At 50.5% G+C, this 20,502-nt stretch overlaps 2 protein-coding genes across 2 annotated transcripts in view; one reads left to right on the forward strand and one right to left on the reverse strand.

Moving 5' to 3' along the window:
* The window catches only part of TEX261 (testis expressed 261), a 26,849-nt gene extending 17,239 nt beyond the window's left edge, over nt 1–9,610 (reverse strand). Inside the window, exon 1 of the mRNA XM_045549816.1 lies at nt 8,730–9,610. The gene's annotated coding sequence lies outside the window, so the exon portion shown is untranslated. The remainder of the gene's footprint in view (nt 1–8,729) is intronic.
* NAGK (N-acetylglucosamine kinase) lies at nt 9,494–19,258 on the forward strand. Its single transcript, XM_045549814.1, is given in 11 exon segments — nt 9,494–9,809; nt 9,812–9,861; nt 11,632–11,716; nt 11,871–11,969; nt 12,807–12,948; nt 13,786–13,896; nt 14,601–14,713; nt 16,548–16,635; nt 17,557–17,654; nt 18,163–18,241; nt 18,938–19,258. Coding segments are annotated over 11 exon segments (1,194 nt in total). The 5' UTR covers nt 9,494–9,671; the 3' UTR covers nt 19,129–19,258.
* Nucleotides 19,259–20,502: the final 1,244 nt, after the last annotated feature.

Consider the following 20,502-nt stretch of genomic DNA (forward strand, 5'->3'; position numbering starts at 1 on the left):
TTGGGGTCTGTGAGGCACTATGATTGAGTTTCTGTTCCTTGTGACTCAAGAGTCCTGAGTACCCCAGGAAGGAGGTTCCCAGAGCTCAACAGATGCTGACCCAGAGTTTGGTCTCTACCTGTCCCACAGCCAGCTACATCCACTGCCCCTCATCATCCAGCTCTGAGTCTGGTGGTTCTCAGCCCTGGCTGTGCATTGTAGACCAACTGAATCAGACTCTCTCGGATGGGATCCAGCATCAGCAGTTTTTCAACTCCCTCCGTTTCTACAGGACAAGCCTCCATTTCCATGGGGCAACCAGGATGGGCACCAATGGCCTAGGAAAGAAGAGCTCAGGAGAGCACCAGGTCACTAACGTCCTGAGCACCAACACCCACCTCTTCCCTTCTCGTAGAGCTGCAGAGATGATGCCAGTGGAGGGGCTCCTCCTCCTCCCAGCCCTACCTACCATCCACATGCACAACACTCTGGTCATGGCTCTGACCCTGCCTCCTGCACAATCCCCTCCTCCTCCCCACCCTTGCTTCACTCCCAGTGCCCTTCCTGCTCCTTCTGTCCGCCCATCCAGTTCTTACCAGTCTTTCAACACTCCTGCCTCCAAGAAGCCTTCCTGACTGCTCCAGTCCATTCTAACCCCTTTCTTCTCTAGCTTTCTGTCTGCACCTGGTATCCATGGTCCTCATCAGACCCACTCACTGCCTCCTTGTGACTTCTTTTGCTTCTTATTTAACTTTCCAGGAGTTTGCACCTTGCCTCCCCGGCTAGTCTGTGAGCCCCCATGTCTGCTGAGCCCTGGCCAAACATCGAGCTAGGCATGAGGGAGAGGCTCAGAAGTCCACGCACCCGTGGACACTCCCAGCCCCCCTCTCTCACTCCCCCACTCCAGTGTGCCAGTAAGGGGCCCATCCTTAGAAGAATCGGGTTAGAGGGGCACGGGCCCTCTCTCACACACAGCAGCTGTGGCTGATGGAACTGATCAGTTTGTGGTGGGTAGAATACCTCTTAATTTCATCTCAAATCTGAACTGTCTGAGCCCCGCACAGCAGATGAGCTGCCTGTCCCAGCCAACCTGCCTGCCTTTGCTCACCACCACCCTCCATGCACCTTCGGGGGACAACAGCAGTGGTGTGAGTCTGAAACCACAGTCAGAGATCAGTAAGAGGCCAGAATCAATGTGTGACTAATTTTAGGGCCGCTGGCCTGGCTGGCTGTATGGGGGGTGTGTGTGATGACAGTGAAGAAAAAGCTAAGTGCAAACCTCTGCCAACCAACAGCAGCAGAGTTGCATCTCCCAAGAGCGGCTTGAGCCTCCTTGCCGTCCCCATCTGCAGCCTTGACAAGAGTCGAGCAGGCAGCTTCTCCCCTGAGAGCCTCGGGGTGAGGCTAGGGAACAGGGTGTTATAGACTGCAGAGGCTGACAGGCGAAAAACCTCAAGACACCTCACACTCACACCCAGAAAGGCACATACACAGAGAGGCCCCCCCCACCAGCTGACAGTGCAGGAGCCCCAGGGGCTGCACAGGGTGACATATGGGCACAGAGGCACACGAGGACTCGCTCACAGACATGTAAGCAAGCAGGAAGGCACCCTGCAGACCTAGGCCCCAAATACACACATTTCCAGGCAGACCCACAAACCCCGGCTTCACACCTGACATCCTCCTGAGACACCCAAATCAATCTTCCCCAGTCAAAGGCAGCCTTTGGCTGATTTGCCGTGGTGACAACAGCTTTTTGCATCCATCCCACCTCCATTGCTTTGCATCCACCCAGCCTTTCCTTGAGGTCACCTAAAGTGGGGCTGCTCACCTTCCCCTCCCCTGGGCCTAAGAGGCTCCTCTGTCCCAGGGCTGTGCGCTTTGGGAGATGGAAGTCAAAGTTGGAAGCTGGCTTTCCACACCTTTGCTGGGGTCTAGAGTCTGCCCCTTCCATGGAGAGAAGGTGGCAGGGGCAGCGAGGGCAGGAAAGGCCTCCCAGCTTTCCCAGGGCCCAGCTCTGGTTGCTGTACTTGCCTGAAATTGAGTGCCACGTCAGGCCTCTGACCCTCAGGGGAAAGTCTGGGCTGAGAGTGATGGCCGGGAGTCTCTAGTGTCCCTTCGGTCCTCTGGGCAGGCCCTTCACACCACCTGCCAGTGAGTCCTGTGTGTCAGGGAATCCACGGCAGCTGTGCCTCTGGCCGCTGAAATACAGCTTCAAGGCCAGGTTCAGGCTCTGGTCCCAGGGTCAAGCCTGACTGTGTGAGCCCTGGTTGCTCTCCCCGGGCATCCCTAGGAGCTGGGCACCATGTGGACACAGCTGGAGCAGCAGAGCCGTGGGTGCCCACTGGGGACAGTCCCAGGTGCTGTCTGCACAAGCAGGGGAGGCCCCTGTGTGCTCAGTGGTGGGATTAGATTTAGAGCTGAGCTGGGCAGGTAGGTTCTTACTGAGGGCTGTCCCCCTGTCTGGGCTTTCAGACGCCACCCCTAGCTGTAGTATCTCCCTTTTCTTCCTGTCTGCACCACACACACAGGCAGCAGAATAGCATTCCAGCTCCTCTCACACTGGCTCTGCTCTCCACCCTCGGTCTATAGCCCTCCTCTTCCAGATATCCAACAGGCTGCCCCCTCATTGTTCAGGACAAGACCACCTCCTCAGAGAAGCCCTCCCTGACCATCCTTGCTAAATAGCAACTCCTACCCCGTTCCCTGTTTTGCCTCCTCATAGCACTTATCACAACACAACAACATAGTAGATGTTTGTTTATTTTCTGTTTCTCCCACTAAAATGTAAGCTCCATGAGGGCAGAGACTTTGGCTAGTTTAGTCCCAGAATTCCCAGTGCACACAAAGTAGGCACGCATTAAATATGCCCAATGAACCTGAGCAGGCACGCACACGCCACTGACACACAGGTCTGTATGGCAAACATGTACACGAACACGCACACAGCACACGCAGGCTGTGGGCTGGGGTGTGCATACTGCCATGTCTCACTCTGCTCAGCTCCCCAGAGCCTGGGGAAAGTGTTATCACCCACATTCTCCCATCCAGGCAGCCTTCAGTCAGAGTCCACTCAGCCCTCCTGGTGCTAACTCGGCCTGACATGCCAGTTGCACATGGGACCTCCTGTAGAAGCCGCAGCAAGCCCACCACCACTGTGGTGGCCGCTAATTGGCTCTGTGTTGGGCCTTGGGTCACCGCTCGGTCAGCCATGGCTGATACCTTCTTCCCACTTGTCTCAGCAAAGGCGCTGCTGTCCCCTCTGCTTAGTCCTCAGCAGGCCACTGAACCGCACATGCCTGGCCACATGGGACCAACTGGGCCAGCGAGCCTTGCTGATGGCAGCCCCGCCCTGCTCATTCCTGGGAGAAGGCTGAGATTGCTCAGCAACAGGGCTGGCCTCCAGGTAGGCAGTTGGCCAGGGGCATAGTGTGATAACAAGGGTGTAAGGAAGGGCCCAAGCCCAGGAATCTATGATAACCTATCACAGTGCCTGAAATGCCACCCTTACAAGGACACTTCTCTAGGTCAATCCCTGCTGTCTCTCAGGGCTTGTCTTAGGGTGCACATCCTTAATTGGGGGTAGGGGAGGGGCAGTGTCCAGAAGGGTAGGGGGAGGAAGCTCTCGGCTAACTGGAATACACAATCCATCCCTCCTGGTATCCATCTGTCAGGTCCCTAAGCTGGATGCTGTCCTGCTTCTTGACCCCGCTGCTGGGGATTTCAGGGGACAGCTGTCAGGGTAGAAGTGGCTACTCCAGCTTACCTGCCATCCTTCCCCTCTGGGGAGGGCGAAGTGGCTTTTCCTCAGCCAAGGCTGGGACCCTTGGTGGGTGCTGGTGTGTCTGAATTTCCTCCCAGTGGAGTTTGAGGGAGGAGAGGGAGCTAGAGCCTGGGCCACAAGAAAGCTCCAGACCTGGCTTCCTATTGGGGGGGGTGCCCACTCCACTCCAGAGCCCAATTTGTGCCCTTTTGCAAGTTTTCCAGGGCCAAAATCTCCTCCCAATTTGGGACTAGAATACCTCTCACTCTCCAAGCCACCCTCAAATCCTACCTCCTCCAGGAAGTCTCCCCTACTGCTGCTCTTGGCTGCTCTTACAACCTATGGCTACATCCTTATCCCATCTGCCCCCATCAGGGGACTGCAGAGCTCAGGGTAGACTTGGGGTGTGGCACAGCTCTCCTGCCTTTCTCCCCCCAGTCCCCCAGCTGAAGGTTCACCACTGCAAAAAAGCCCCATCAGGTCAACAACATTAATGGCCTCCTTTGATATAGTCCCTCACACAGACAGAGGCAGGGTGCAGGGGAGGACCCATGAGAGGCCTGGGCCTGGTCTGGCCCCTGCTTTGGGTCTGGAGAGCTGAAAGCCACCTACTCCTTCTCCTTAGGGGCCAGAAAAAGCTGGGGCAGCCCAAGGTCTTACTGAAACAGAAGCTGGGGGAAGATTCTGGGCTGCGCTAGGCAAAAGGTGAGAGGAAGGACTCTCCCACACGGCCAGGGCTCAGCCTTGTCCACCTTCCTCAGGGCTTGGGCCTTCGGCACCGATGAGCCGGCTCCAGGGAATGGAACCCCAGCTGCCCGTGGTTCCAGCCCAGAGGAAACAAAGTCCAGGCCTAGGGCCTCCGCTTGAGGCACCTGGGGAGTTGAAAAGTTTTGTGGTCTTTGAGTAGGATCCAGTATTTACAAGCCAGCGGATTATTAATAAAAAAAATTGAACAAGAATAGAAATTATACTTCTAGCTTAAAATCTGCCTATGGGATTATTCAGTTGGTATAAGGACTCCACAGCCTTAAAGTAGGTGACCCTGTAGATCTATCTTCTCTTCCAGAGTTTTCTAAACTGGAATTAAGAGAAAACTTGTAGTGTGTGTGGGGAAGAATGTATCGGGGCCTTAATACTGCTGAGAGGACTCCATCTGAGCAAATAACCTTGCTTATTTAGCCATTAAACGGGACTAAATAGGGTTCTCTCCTTTGTGGCTTCTCTGAGCCCCAGTGTACTGATGGCGCTGTGACGCCCCAGGGTAAGGCAGGGCAGGTGGATTTTGGAAGCCCCAGTGTGCCCAAGGATCATAAGAACGCTTTATTCTGGAAGCACCAAGTAACATCTCCTCAGGGAACACTTTGAGAAATACTGCTAAATTATCTATGGAGTAATACCTTACTTTATTATTTGCAGTAACATATAAATCCTGCCCTCCTCAATTATTGGAAGATAACTTTATAAAACTCCTAAAAACCCTCAAGTCGTATCACCAGTAGCTTGGATCACTGGGGTCACTCCCTCAGACTTACTCTGGGACCCCTCCAGAAGGGATTTCTTCATAGGGTGACCGACTCATGCCATTTTTAAAACTGAAAGTCCCATGTCCTAGACCCCACCCCCCCACCCCCAGTCCTGAGTAAACCTCAGGACTGGTCTCATTGTCCTTAGCAGGATTGGAACAGTCCAGATTGGCTCCAGGTAGCCCAGGGAACTCTGAGACCTGCAGGGCACCATGCAGGGGGACTGTTTTCACTAATTAAGTTACTGCCCAGCCTCTTGCCTGCAGGTCACACTGTCTAGGTCTCCTTGGTGGGTGGAGGAGGGAAGGAAAGCTGCCTGGCCCTAACCCTAGCCACCACCTACACACAACACTCTGGGTCGTGGCCCTGAAACCCTAGAGAGCCCTGCCCATCCTATCCCCCTTCCTCTTGCACAATCCCTCTTTTCTTTCTCTTCGTTCACACGGCTGAATAAATTGGAAGGGCAGAATGTTTATGCCAGCTGTCTACAGCTGCTTCTGTGCTCTGGAGACTCCAGCACCCCAATCTTTCTGGGTTGATCCTGGCAGTCCTGCAGGTCTGAAAGAGCTCTTCCTTTGCCTTGCAGCTACCAGCCCCAGAGTCCTACCTCTACCCTTGGTAAGGGAGCCCTTCTTTCATTGCCGGAAGGCGAACTCCAGCCTCTCTCCCCTTTCTCATCCCTGTTCAACAGCACGAGATGTCAGCATGACCCCCATGTGGATCCCTCCCTGTGACTCCTGTTCTGTCCTGTGCTCTATCACTTCCTTGTCTTATCTCTTGCCTGGGCCATTGCCCAGACTTTTTTTTTTTCTCTTGTTTTTTGTCCTACATGATCAAAGAGATACTGCCCAGCACTCTAAATGTCTCCCTGCTCCAAGCTCTCCCTTTCCATTTGTCCCACTATGAGGAACCTGACAGATTAATTATTTTAAGGCACAGCGCCAAGGTCACACATGTACTGGCAACTTCCTCATGCAAGACAGATTAGGGTTAGATCCTTTTTAGGGTTCCCTGACCACTAACTCCTGCTTCCCCATTTCACAATTTCACTTATTTTTTCTATGTCTTTCCGTCCCCAATCTGTTCTGCAAATTGTGCCATGGACTTTTTGCTTGTTCCCTTCTTTAGTTCACAGTGGGGCATTTACTACTCATTTGTGGCACAGTGCTTTATAGTTTATAAGCACTCTTAAAACTATTTATGGTGTTCCTATCACGTGCGCGGTACTGAGGTTAGCCCTAGAAATACTGTGGTGAGTAAAAACAGATGTGGCTGTACTTCATGAACTAAGTCAACATAATCTGTTGAGGATCTTGGGGCCAAAAGTCCTCTGCCCCAAAATCACAAGTGGATTTGGAAGGGAAGACACTTTTCCATTGTCCCTCAACCCCCACCCCCACTATGTCCTCCGTGGGGTCATGGGGACAGAGTAGAGAAGACAGGGAACAAGGCTGTGGCTTGTATATTCTTCAAGGACTTTATCAACCTCATGAGCATTATAAGGGTAACTGCAGGGATGTTGCAAGCCCAGTGCAAGCTTTTGCACTTTTCTATATCACAACATCTTTATTTCCTTCCCATAGCAGTAACTACCCACACACAGAATAAGCAACATTTATTATTTGTGTGAGCCTAGGCTAATTACTTTGATTTCAGAATCTCAGTTTCCTCACTTGTAATATGTGGTTAGAAATCCCTGTCATTCTCCTAAAGTTTATTTAGGATGCTCAAACAAGATTAAGGTACATAAAAGAACTTTATAGAATTATAAGGCACAATACAAATGTACACTATTATTATTAATCTTTTAATCAATGCCACTTTCTTCTTTAAATCAATCATATGGCCATTATTTATTTCCTAAATAGGCACTCAGTGACTTTGAAATATTCTGGCCCGGATGGAGAAGAGACAAGACATAGAACAGCACTGTATTAATAGAAATATGATGGAAGCCACAAATATAAGCAACATGTGCAATCTTAAACTTTCTGGTAGCTACGTTTAAAATGATAAAAAAGACCAGGAAAATTAACTTTAATAATCTATAATTTTAATCCATGATATCCAAAATGTTATATTTCTACATGTAATTCACATAAAAATGATTAATGAGGTATTTTACATTCTTTCTTGCTACTGTCTTTGAAATACTGTATTTTACACTGATAGTACACCTCATTTTGGACTAGTCACATGTCAAGTTGCTCAAGAATCATATGTGGATACTGTGTAGGGCAGCACACGCTAATTAGTAATATAAATAAAGATTAGTTAAGGTCTATTACGTACTTTAGGATTTCCAAAAGTCTTTTGGTATCTAAATCTCCTGTTAGCCCCGGTAGGTGGATGTTTACTATCTCCATTTTGTAGAGGAGAAGCAGCAATAATTATGTGCAATTCACCCAAGATCATCTAGCTAGTAAATGGTGAATTTAATTCTAGTTCTCAAACCTGGGCACTTCCCTTTTTGCCTATTTTCCTAATCAAGCACTACAAAGGCAAACATGAATGTTATACTCGTGAACTAAAATAAAATATTAAGGCTCACCCCCAACCCGCTGATTGAATGGACCCCCTCTTGGTGAAGAGGATATACCAAAACTAAATTGTCTGCCAGGAGGAGGGAGGTCAGACATGATTCATCATGCCCCTCCCCTTCTTGGAGGCATCCTTTGTAACCCATTAAGAGGCCTAAGGGTATGCAAGACAAACCTGCAGGTCCTCAATTTACACAACAAATATATGTCCTGTGGTTTATCTTTGATAAACAGTTCCTTAGGTTAAAACATTCCAAGCCTTTAGACAAATCTTCATGTCTTTAACCAATTACAAGTCAAAGAATATTTAAACCCACCTATTATCTGTAAGGCCCCCCTCTCCCCTTGGAGATGGCCAAGCTTTTAGGGCCAAAACCAATGTATGCCTCCCACATATTGATTTATGACTTTACCTGTAACCCCTGTTTCCCTGAAATGTATAAAACCAAACTGCAATCCAACCACAGTGAGTCCACTTCCTCAAGGCTTCTTGAGCATGGCTCCAGGTCATGGTCCTCAAATTTGGCTTAGAGTAAATCTCTCTAAAATTACTTTACAGAGTTTGGCTTTTTTTCCAGTAACATACTTATAGGTCCCAAGGCTCATTGCACTAGTGCAGGAAAGGAGCAGTTCGTTCAAAAACCTCCTACACTCTTGACTCCTCCAAAAATCCTGCCCAGTTTAATCCCACCAGAATCTACTAGCTCCCTTATTCTAAAACGGAGTGTTGGATTAAGTACCTTCTAGCTCTGATGTGCTATGAATGAAAATGTCATAGGTGAGCATAAAAAAATCCCTACCCCCATCTCTAATATTCTCTATCATGTAGTGACTTACTTTTTACTCTTGTGACGCTCCAGCGTCCCAGTTAGATAAGAAGTGAGGTAAAGTCCCCCTCTCTTCTAGTTTAAAAAGCACACGTACCTCAAATTTTCACACCAACGCATACCCAGACCCAGCTGGCTATCAGGGAAAGGGGGGTCCCAGACCAGCATTTCTTTACAAGATGGCTGGCAGTCAAGGGGGTGGGTCGAGAATTAGAAAGGGGACAGGCTAGCTGATGTTCCCGAAGAGAGAAGCCAAAGAGCAGCTGACAGCCTTCCTAGAACTGCCTGCAGGAAGGAGCCTGGCAGGGACCACAGCTTGTCTCCACACCTGGCCAGTATTTTCCCCTTTCCGACACCCATTCCCTTTCCCGATGCACTGCAGGGGTAGTGGCTGGAAAGCAATTAAAAACTAGGAAAACCTTATCTCCTAGTTTTCCGGGTATTCTATGTCCTCGCAAATATCCTCCACAAGGAACTAAACTGAGTGGGGAGTAATAGCTGAACGCTCCGTTCTCAGGGCTGCCAGAACAGTCTGGAGGCTTTTCTCCCTTTCCAACCGACTTCTAGCTTCTCCCGGTTCCGAATATTCACACCGGCACAGCGTAACGATCTGCGCGGGTGTTTGCATGTGCCCGTGGGACTTTCGCAAGCAGGTGTTGCCCTGCACATTACACTAATTTCTGAAAGAGGCCGAGGGGAATCACCATGAATGTGCGCGCGGCTCCGCAACTCCACACACCTCCGTGGGGTCCGGCTGAGCGTGTCACGTGTGCGTCACATCCACGCGGCCCACACAGGCAGTGCGCATGCGCCAAGCCGCGGTGCCAGCAACTTCCGGGAACTGAGGTGTGGGCAGGGCAGTGACGTGTCCAGAGGGTCCAACCCTGACATCCCTTTCTGGTTCCTCCACTTGGGATCCGATATCCATCTCTGGCGGCTCCAGGAGGGCGGGAGGGGCCTGGAGGGTTCCGCAGAAGCCGATGCGAACTGCACTCACCCAGTCAAAAGGCGACACCAAGCCTGAGCGATCCGGGAACGAATGCGGCTCAAACTCCACGCCTCGCGCACGCGCACTGGGAGTCAGCTGGACTGCTCGAGCAGTCACGTGACGCGGGGCGGTGCCGAGCAGGCGGGAGGGAGGGAAGCGGCTGCCGGCAGGGAAGCAAACGGCGGGACCATCATCACTCAAGTGGCAGCAGCATGGCCGCGCTCTACGGGGGTGTAGAGGGGTGAGTGTGGCCCCGCGGAGGGCTCTTGGGGAGGGGCGGCCTGGAGCATCCCGTGCCCGAGGGCGGGGTGGAAGGCCGTGGCCAGGTCGGCAGGCTGGTGATCTCGCTCCTCAGGGTCCTGCCACTTTGAGATTTGGGACTTCAAGGCCTTGCAGAGGAGAGGTGTCTGCACGCGCCAGGGCGCCCTTGTGTGCTGGCTGTATGCTTGCGGGGACTCTGCGCGTGCTACAGCCACACCCCGGGGGGGGGGAAGTCCTTTGTGTTTCCCGGGGGAACCACGCCCCTTTCTTCCGCAAACGACCCACTCTGCAGTCTTCTGCTGGACAAGCATCTCTTTTCCCCTCTTCCTGACCCCGGAGAGAGATCCGCAGAACAGGTGTCAGGGGTGAAGATGCTGGGTTGGGGAGTGGGAGTGGTGGAAGCCGGGACAAAGATCTTTGCCGGAGTGTGTCTGGGATCTAGAGCAGCTGGAAGCCAGAATACTAGCTTGTCCTGAATGCCTGAAACTCCTCCATTCGTGTCGGCACTCCATGCTCCTCACACCGGATTAAACCTTCTGTTCTTGTATTTTTCCTGCTCAGAAGCTTGTCTACTGAACTTTTTGTAATAGCTCTATTTCTGGGTATGACTGTGACCAAGACATTTGCCTTCTCTGGGCTTCACTTACCACATGTGTAAAGTGAAGATGAGGATGAACAAGATGATCTGCAAGTCCCTGCCGGTGACAACATTTTGTGAACCTAGATGTGTCAAATCAGGACATAATATAGGGTGCTGTCCCCTTAGCCAAGACACTGTACTTTCGAATCTGAGATTGGATTCACTTCTGTGGCAGGCACATCTCATTGCTGACTCACAGACTCTAAAGTCTTTTCACACACATTTTAAGATTGATCTCCCTGGTCATGTATCAGTAGCACTTTTAAAAAATAAACTAAACATAGGAGTTTGCATTCATCCTTGTTATAGTCATCTGTAAATTATGACCCATTCCTTCCAGTTTGTCAAGATATTCTTTTGGATGTTGAATCTGCCACCTCATGCATTAACTACTCCTTGAAACTTCATGTCGTCTTTGAGTTTGATCAGCAGGTCTTCAGTATCTTCTTCTGCCATTCCTAAAAGTACAGATCAGTAAAGAAACATACATCCCACCACCCCAAATCTCCCCCTAAACTACCATCTCCCCCACTAACACCTTTTGAGAGTTTGGTTGCTTAAATATGTGTAAACTCTCCCTGCCATTGGGTCAGCATTTCTCACAAGGGTGTCTTGAAGGCCTTGGCAGCTGGAGCTGGATCTTGAAAGGCAGCCGTTAGCTATTGTGAGAGAAGCAGAGAGATGTACCATTCTCTTTAGCAGTGGTTTACTGAGTGTTGCCCATGCCAGGCCTTGTGCTGGTTCTGAGGATAGGTAAATGATTCAGAGCTTGACCCAGTGGAGCTCACAGCCTAGGGAGAGGCAGACACAAAACAACTGAACATACTCTTACTGTAGGGGAGTCTTTAATAGTTTTGGAGACACTGTGAAAGCATAACTAATGGAGCCTTAACTAATTTGTGGGGGTAGGCCACACACGAGAGAAAGTTTCAAGGTTAAAGAGCACCGCAAACACCAAACTACAGAGGTGGGTTTGGGAGTGGCAATTGGGTTTGTGGAGGCTCTCTCCTCCGTGTCATACTGGGCTCTGCCTGTGACAAGGACAGCACAAGCTTTGCTCTGTCTGCAGGTTTTTCTCAGCAAGACTGAGTGCCCTCTTGTGTTCTGTAGGGGAGGCACACGGTCCAAGGTCCTTTTACTCTCGGAGGATGGGCAGATCCTGGCAGAAGCAGATGGACTGAGCACAAATCACTGGGTAAAAGCCACACTGAGGGGACCAGAGGGCTTGGTTCTGATTTTATTCCCTGTAACTCCTATTGAGGTGGTGGCTGGGGCTCCTAGAACAGCTGGTAGGGGCAACACAGGTCCTGCAAGCCTTTGTAACTCCTCTTTTCCTTGGTTGGGGCCAGCTGATCGGGACAGACAAGTGTGTGGAGCGGATCAATGAGATGGTGAACAAGGCCAAACGGAAAGCAGGGGTGGATCCTCTGGTACCTCTACGAAGCTTGGTGAGTCTGGGGTAGAATCTGGGAATTAAGCCATCGGCAACACTGGAGACAGGTAGCAAGTTTGGACTAGATGAGTTTGACGACTGTAGAGGAAAAGACCTCCAAGGCTTAATCCTTGGTGTCAAAACTTTCATAATCTCACCCATTCTTGTGGCTTCTGTTGTAACCTACAAGCCACAAATGTGTTGGAAAAGCGCAGGGCTTTGGAGAGCCACTGAGACCCTGGTTTGAATCCTAGCTTTGCCACTGAATGTCTGTGTGACCCTAAGTAGGTTACTTACCTTCTCTGAGCCTCAGTTCCTCATTTGGAAAACGTGGATAGCAGTAGCTACTTCAGAGTTGTTGGGAAAGTAAAATGACGTGGTGTATCCCCAAATGGTTAGTATAGAGCCAGACCCATATGCACTCATTCAACGTTAGCTATTGTTATTCTCAACTCAGATCTTTCTTCCGAGTTGCTGTAGCTCTGGCTACTCCCTGGACATACCATGAGATGTTCTGCAGGCATAGCCAAACCCTGAATACTCCAAACCAAGCTTCTCTCTCCATCTCCCCTCACCTTGCTCCTCTGCCTGCTCTTCTGTTAAGAGCACTACTGTCCTCCCAAGTTCCAAACCTGGCATTGTTGAATCCCTTCTTAACTCTGTCCATCCCCAGTCCAAGTTCTTGCAGCCACAGCCGTCTGAGGGGTCCTTGTGTGGGGTGGCAGGAGGACTGAGGCTGGATGAGCAGGGCCTGGCCAGATGTGGAGAGCAGGTGTCAGGCAGCAGGAGGGGAGGGGCTGAGAAGAGCTGGGTCCAGGGCTGTGCACACTGGCTCACCTCCCGCGTGGCCTAGGGCCTATCCCTGAGCGGTGGGGAGCAGGAGGACGCGGTGAGGATCCTGATGGAGGAGCTGAGGGACCGATTTCCCTACCTGAGTGAAAGCTACCTAATCACTACCGACGCCGCCGGCTCCATCGCCACAGCTACGCCGGATGGTGAGGAGGTGGAGGGAGGGATGAGATTGAGAACTGGTTTTCTTGGGTAAGCCCCTTGGATGTAGCTGGCAAAATTTGTCTTGCAAATATCTGGAAGGCAGCCTCTGTCATATTGCCCTTGACTCGCCTTTCATTAGCCTAAGTCCCTGCCAGAGCAAGGACCGGACAGAAGGAGGGCCAGCAGGAAAGCTGTCTTGGTGGGAAGCTAGGAGTGGAGTCACACATAAGACTCCACTGCAGAGGAGGGAGCCCCTGGGGGCAGTGCGGTGATGCAGGCAAGCCGAGAGGAGCTGTGAGTATGGAGGAGAGTGTGGGGGCATCTCTGTGATAGTGTAAAGAGTGTTGGCGTCACAGTATTGGCGTTTGAATCCCAGCTCCTATTTTGCCAGCTGTACCATCTTGGAGAAGTTATGGAACTCTCTGAGTTTCAATTTCCTTATCTATGATATGGAGTAATTGTATTTGTAAGTTAGTTTAAGGTATTGAATGAGTAACACTATGAGAACAGGGTCAGCACAGTCCCTGGCACATAGTAGATTCTCAATAAAGCAGGTAGTCACATGAAGAGTGGTTAGGCAAAGAGCTTGTTCCCGTAAGGAGGAGCAGACTCGTGTTCCTCTTTGTCGTCCAGAGAAGGGCTCTATATGATTGGAGTTTCTCTGAGACCCAGGCCCTCATCCTCAGTCAGGAAACTAGCTGGGCTCAGTTTTCTCCTCTGTAAGACTGGGTGGTGATCCCTTTGCCTGGGGCTGGTTTCTGTCCTGTCTTTCCGCAGTTGGCAGTTGTTGCTCTGTGCAAGGCCTTGGCCACACTGAGCCTCCCATGCCCTTTCCCCAGGTGGGATCGTGCTCATCTCTGGGACAGGCTCCAACTGCAGGCTCATCAACCCTGATGGCTCTGAGAGTGGCTGTGGTGGCTGGGGCCATATGATGGGAGACGAGGGCTCAGGTGAGCTTACACTGACTGGGCCTGGCTCAGAGTCCTAGACCTCCCCTTCCTTTAGCTCCCCATTTTCCTCTCCCTGCCCTTGGCCTGCTGACTGGGGCTGTCTGGGGACAGCTCCTGAAACTGACCATTCCAAGTGCAGGATGATGTCTGGGAGATAATAGAGATGCAGATGCTGGACCTCCTGTTGCCCTTGCACTTCAGCAGTGACTTACACCCGGGGTTCATATTCGTGCTTCAGCACAGTGTCCGACCTGTGTTGACTTTTGGAGTCCTTAGGAGTTGAAACTATGAGGGTTAACACCGCAGAAGCCAGGAGATGCCATTACGGCCTGCCAGTGGGAAGGGGCTGCCAAAGCTCCTCCCACCACCACTTCTTTATAGGCAGCATGTGTACATTTTCATAGCGGCCCTTGAGGTCAAGCTCATGGCAGTAACTCTGGTGGTATTTGTGACAGCTACTGACCTTGTCTTATCTTTGGGTGGGAGCTGATATGACACAGCCTCACCTACTCTGTCTTCTCCCGTCAGCTTTCCCTTATGTTGGTCAGTCAGATACAGTTTGATTAGAGGCCCCTCAGGCTGGGACTCAGGAAACCTAATTTGCTATAAAACCCTACCAGATCACTCTCCCCAAGTCTGAGTTTCCTTCCTGGTGAACTCAGGGAGATTGCTCCCATCTTCTTAGCCCTCTTTGCTCTCTGCAGCCTACTGGATTGCACACCAAGCAGTGAAAATAGTCTTTGACTCCATTGACAACCTAGAGGCGGCTCCTCATGATATTGGCTATGTCAAGCAGGCCATGTTCAACTATTTCCAGGTACGCTCCCTGTCCCCCAGTAGATGTGCACGCCTTAGGTAGGGCAGTGGGAGACTGGGAGCAGAAGTGGATGCAAGGGTTGGACTGGGTGGACCAAAGGGAAATCAGGGTGAGTTGTGGGTCAGAGCTGTGGGGTGGAGAAGTCGTAGGACAGGATTCAGAATGATGTGGGGAGCACCTTCCAGGAAGGTGACAGGAGGAGAAGGGGTGGTCTGGGGACAGATGGGTAGCCAGACTTCATTCTTGGGCAGCTAGTACCTACTGGGAGGTGAAAGCAGATGGCATTCTAGTCTAGAATGAAAAGTGCAGGGTGCAGTCGGGGGCAGAGACAGAACAAATTGTGAGCTGCTGAGCTACTTCTGGCTTGTGTGGGTCAGGAGAGCCCATTAAGAGATGGGCAGGAAGAGTTCTGGGGGAGGTGCAGCCTCCTACTCAGCACTGGGGATTGACTCCTTGTCTGTGCTGTGCTCAGTTGTAGTGGGTTAGGAAAGCTGCCTTTAGCAGAACCAGAGGTAAAAGGTGGGAGAGGAGGTGGAAGGGAGAGGAAAGGCAGATACGTTTATTTGATAGATGTCTTTCTGCGTGAGGGCCAGTTAGTCTTTGGGGCTGGGGCCAAGGAAGACTAGAGATGCTGGCAAGTAGGACCTGTATTCTCAGTGCTGAGGGATTGGTGATTAAAGAGGAACTTTGGCCTGGCCCAAGTTGAGGAGTAGGGGCGGGGGGGGGGGACCAGGAAGAAAAATCACTTTTATAGCAGTTGCTGCAGGAAGTGGAGTTAAGCTATCCTGACTCAGCCAGTTGGTTCTAAACTCTGCTGATATGTCTACTGCTCCCTCTTCTGTCATTTAGTCATTCTTACAAAGTTGTTACAAAGATCAAAAAAGATAGTATATAAAATGCTTAGTGTATTGCTGTAGGAGCTCAAATTTTAGGTGCCCCCGTTCCATTTACTGAAATGTATTGTGGGCAGTCACTGGTTCCTCAGAACCTTAGAGGTGTTAAGGGCATGTAAGTTTGTTGGGGTGGAGGAAAGACCTTCTGTGTTCAGATAAGTTTGGGAGAAACAAGTCAATTTCTTGGTGGCAGGACTTCTCAGAACCTTTAATTAGCTAATGTGCACTGTGACTCTCTAAGAGAGAGTTACAGAATGCAGCATTCCTTAGATTCCCGTGACCAAAGCAGTCTTTTCAAGAGCACCTCAGGGAACTACATAATATGCTTTGGTAAACACAAATCTGTATTCTGTGCTGCCTTCTAACTAATCTGGAAGAAGCAATGAAGTTCATGTGGGGGAAAACAGAACTTTTCTCAAATGAGAAATCTCAAATCCTTGTACCTTCTGGAGCTAAAAAGACCGAAAAAACTGGCCGGGCGCGGTGGCTCACGCCTGTAATCCTAGCTCTGGGAGGCCGAGGCGGGTGGATCGCTCGAGGTCAGGAGTTCGAGACCAGCCTGAGCAAGAGTGAGACCCCGTCTCTACTAAAAATAGAAAGAAATTATCTGGCCAACTAAAAAATATATATACAAAAAAATTAGCCGGGCATGGTGGCTCATGCCTGTAGTCCCAGCTACTCGGGAGGCTGAGGCAGTAGGATCGCTTAAGCCCAGGAGTTTGAGGTTGCTGTGAGCTAGGCTGATGCCACGGCACTCACTCTAGCCCGGGCAACAAAGTGACACTCTGTCTCAAAAAAAAAAAAAAAAAAAAAAAAAAGACCGAAAAAACTATTCTAGCTTTTTAAGTGGGAGAGACATTAGGAAGGCCAGCTTGGGTGGGCAGGTGGGGGATTTTCTTTTGCTTCTGCTGACTATCTTGTGCCCTCTCTCTGTCCCTTAGGTGCCAGATCGGCTAGGAATACTCACCCACCTGTATAGAGACTTTGATAAATGCAGGTTTGCTGGGTTTTGCCGGAAAATTGCAGAAGGTACTAGAGGTGGGGCAGGGTTTTATCTGTTCCCCAACTGGGGGTTAGAATGGGGTCCAGATGGGGACTGGATACCAATTTCTCTCTTACCAAGTGACCTCAGTTCTCTGCCACCACTGGCCTTGGTGGTGGCGGGCCTTGGAGTGGAGGCAGGAAGGGTATGTGGGTTGTGATGACAATTGTTCTGTGTTACCTGTATTTCCCTCCTTGGCAACCATCATGGCTTGTGCATGCAGTCAGTGTGCCTATTCCTGAGAAATTTGTGAAGCAGTTGTCCTTTGGACAAATCTGTAATTTTTTTTTTTAGCTAATTATACTCAGAGAATTAGGGGATTATAGAGAGGCATATTTTTTTGGGTGTCAGGAGAAGCTGAACATAGGGCTTGTGTGCTACATGTTGCTCTTTCTCCACTGTAAGGTCCATACTCCCTTAATTTGGATTCCTGAGGCCTCAGGGCTTTCCAGGGCTCTCTTAGATCTTGTTGGACAGAGGGACCCTCCAGAACAAAGCCAGGAAGGGGCTAACCAGCAGATATTACTGGTGGCGAGTCGGGGGCACTGACAGGAGGACCAGCCAGCTGCTCAGCCAGGGTCCTGGGTCCCCAGAGCTGAGAGACTTGTAGGGACAGACTCACAGTAACTCAGTGTAACTAGAGTGCAAACCAGGTGCCAGCATGCTCCTCCAGGGGTGCTGCCCTTCCCACTGCTTGAGTGAGCCATCTTTGCCCAAGGGGGAAAGGGTGGAGAGGTGGCAGTGGAGGCTTGCTTACCCACATGCCAGGGCGTGGGCATCCATCCTTAGACTTGTGCTAGCTTAGGTGCTTCCATAATTGCTGCCTTGCAACAGAGGGAAAGGATAACCCAGGAGTGGCAGTTCCCTAGGTACTCAGCAGTTCCCTTCTTCCCTCCTCCCTACCCCAGGTGCTCAGCAGGGAGACCCCCTTTCCCGTTACATCTTCAGGAAGGCTGGGGAGATGCTGGGCAGACACGTGGTAGCAGTGTTGCCTGAGATTGACCCGGTGAGTGGAGGTGGGAAACGAAGGTGGGGAGCTGGTGGGCCAGGTTTCGTCCTTTCTCATGAGGGACAGGACTGCCCATCAAACCCTGTGTAAGTTGGATAGCATTTTAAATGAACTTAGAGAATGAGAAAATTCTGCAGAATGTCTATAACAAGCAAGTTCTTTGGTTGAGTGCCTCCCTCTGTGACTGGCCCGTAATCTGCATTTGTATGTAGTAAATTGGTTTGATGTGCATGTGCTGTCTCCTTTAGTCGTGTTTCTGTCTGTTTCCCTCCCTCCTTTCCTTCCTTTAAGTTGTTGCTTAACTCTTTTTCCTTCTTCTTCTCTCCCTTGCCTTTATGAGTTTCTGTTTTCCTCCCTTTTTTTTTCTTTCCTTGAATCCACCTTTTGGTTCTTGGCTGGAGGGGGAGAGTAAGTGGGATGGGGTGGGTTCATCTGAAGAAACTACCCCCTCAGCACTGGCGAGGCTTGGTCAGCCCCCAGCATCCGTTTTCTGTTCTCTGCCCAGGTCTTGTTCCAAGGGGAGATTGGCCTCCCCATTCTGTGTGTGGGCTCTGTGTGGAAGAGCTGGGAGCTGCTTAAGGAAGGTGAGTCTGGGGTGGGGGCAGGAGGGAAGGGCAAGGGCAGAGGATGGGCTGGAAAGGAGGTGGCCCAAGAAAGCTGCTTGCCCCAGGGAGAACTTGGGCTCTGCGTCCTGAGGCTGGAACAGGCCACTGATGCCTCTGGCTAACCAAGGCCCCCGACCTCACTCTGCCTTTGAGCCCTTTTATTATGTCCTGTCCAGCTTCCTTGAGCTCTTGCAAAGACGTTATATTCCAAATGACTTATTGAATAATAGCCACTTTTAAAAAGTTCATTAATGACAAATCTAACTTAAAATCACAGCACTTAATAGCATGTTAAAACATCCCAAGTTAGTATAATCCTAGCCAGAAGGAAGGAAACATGACTTCTTAGCCCTGGCAGCCTTACCTCAGGCCGTTGTATGGTTGCCATTAGACATCTGAAGTAGAGCTCAAGGACATGCATTGCTACTCTGAGTTCTTGGCATTGGGTGCTCTGGAACTGAGAGGAGGGCAGGCCCCCCAGGGGCTGCTGACTCCAGTACCCACAGCTGTTACTGGGTCCATGTGCTCTGGTGCACCCTGGTGGGTGCTGGGGACTTGGCGTGTGGACACCTCCAGCACCTCTACAGGAGTGCTTCAGGGCCTGGGCATCTTTGTCTCCTCCCCCTCCCTGGTTGTTGATCTCCACTCATCTCTGTCCCGTGTTCTTCCCTCCAGGTTTTCTTTTGGCGCTGACCCAGGGCAGAGAGATCCAGGCTCAGAACTTCTTCTCCAGCTTCACCCTGCTGAAGCTGAGGCACTCCTCCGCCCTGGGTGGGGCCAGCCTGGGGGCCAAGCACATTGGGCACCTCCTCCCCATGGACTACAGCGTCAATGCCATTGCCTTCTACTCCTACACCTTCTCCTAGGGGGCTGGCTTTGGCTCCACCACTCCAAGCCCAGTGGACATTGGGTGCTGAAAGGGAGGAGTCTTTTTCTTCCTTTTTCCTTTAACAAAAAAACACATATAGAAGAAAATAAATGCACTTTACCCACTCCTCAACTGGATTGTGTTATCAAACACACTTGCTGTGTTCATCCTCAGTGCACCTGCCAACAGGTATCCTGGAGGCCTAAGGAATAGTTTTAGTCCAAAGTTTAGAGTCCCAGCCCCAGGTGCTTGGCCTGTGGTCTGTATCCAGTCACATGCACCTGGGAAGGTAATTTGTGTGTGCTACCCCTCCCTCCACATCACCACACATACACATTGTGTGGCTGCCAGTTAACCTGTGACCTCAGTTTTCTTCTGTCAAAGTGGTAATGATTCCTTCCCAACCAGTTAGTGGAACTAAGTGGTCTCCATGCAAAATATCACCTGGAGTAACCTTAGGCATATGTCCTCTCCTGAGACTCTCAGTAGGATTTAGGGAACAGGGTACAATTCTAGTCTGAGGAAATTTTTACCTCACTGGATTTGGTAATTGCAGGTAAGCAGGACACTTTGAAGTTTTTTTATGAATGAGTTCTTTAGAGGTTATGATGATTGCTGAGATCCAAGAAGGCCAACTAGGCACAGCTTAACTAGGTGGCCTGTCTGCTCCTGGCTACCACTAGGCTGGCTCTGCTTATAGCGTGACACTGTGCTTGTATGGCCCGGGGAATGAGGAACATCAGTGAAGAGCAGACAGGATTCCTGTCCTCTGGATACTGTGGTTTGATTAGTGAAGATAAGCCTAAAGTTTCTTGTTCTGCCGTCTGTGCTGCTTTGTGAAGACTGAAGACAGAATCTTGATTCACAGTGGCTGCATCTACAGGTGTTTAGAGCATAGGCCACTAGAAGGCATGGATCATGTCCTGGACATCAGTTCTCAAACTTACATGCATCCGTTATTCTCGTTTGTTTTAAAATCAGACTTCCGTTTTCTTCGTTCTCCCACCCTAAGGTGTCTTATATAATGGGTTAAGGATGGGACGGGCGGGGAATTTTCATTTCTAATAAATAGCTTGAGTAATTTCTGCTACAGAGGTCCAGCATCTGTACTTGAGGGAGTTCTACCCTACAGCTTTTGAGTTCTGATTAGGCCCTCTAAGGCTGTGGCCCCCAACCCCTGGGCTGCAGACCAGTACTGGTCCGTAGCCTGTTAGGAACTGGCCCACAATAGGAGGAGGTGAGTGGTGGGTAGAAGAGTGACTGAGGAAGCTTCATCTATATTTATAGCTGTTCCCCATCTCTTGCATAAGCGCCACCTGTCAGATCAGTGGTGGCATTAGATTGAGAGGAGTGCAAACCCAACTGTAAACTA

The sequence above is a fragment of the Lemur catta genome, chromosome 4, assembly GCF_020740605.2.
Source record: "Lemur catta isolate mLemCat1 chromosome 4, mLemCat1.pri, whole genome shotgun sequence".
Classification (NCBI taxonomy): Eukaryota; Metazoa; Chordata; class Mammalia; order Primates; family Lemuridae; genus Lemur; species Lemur catta.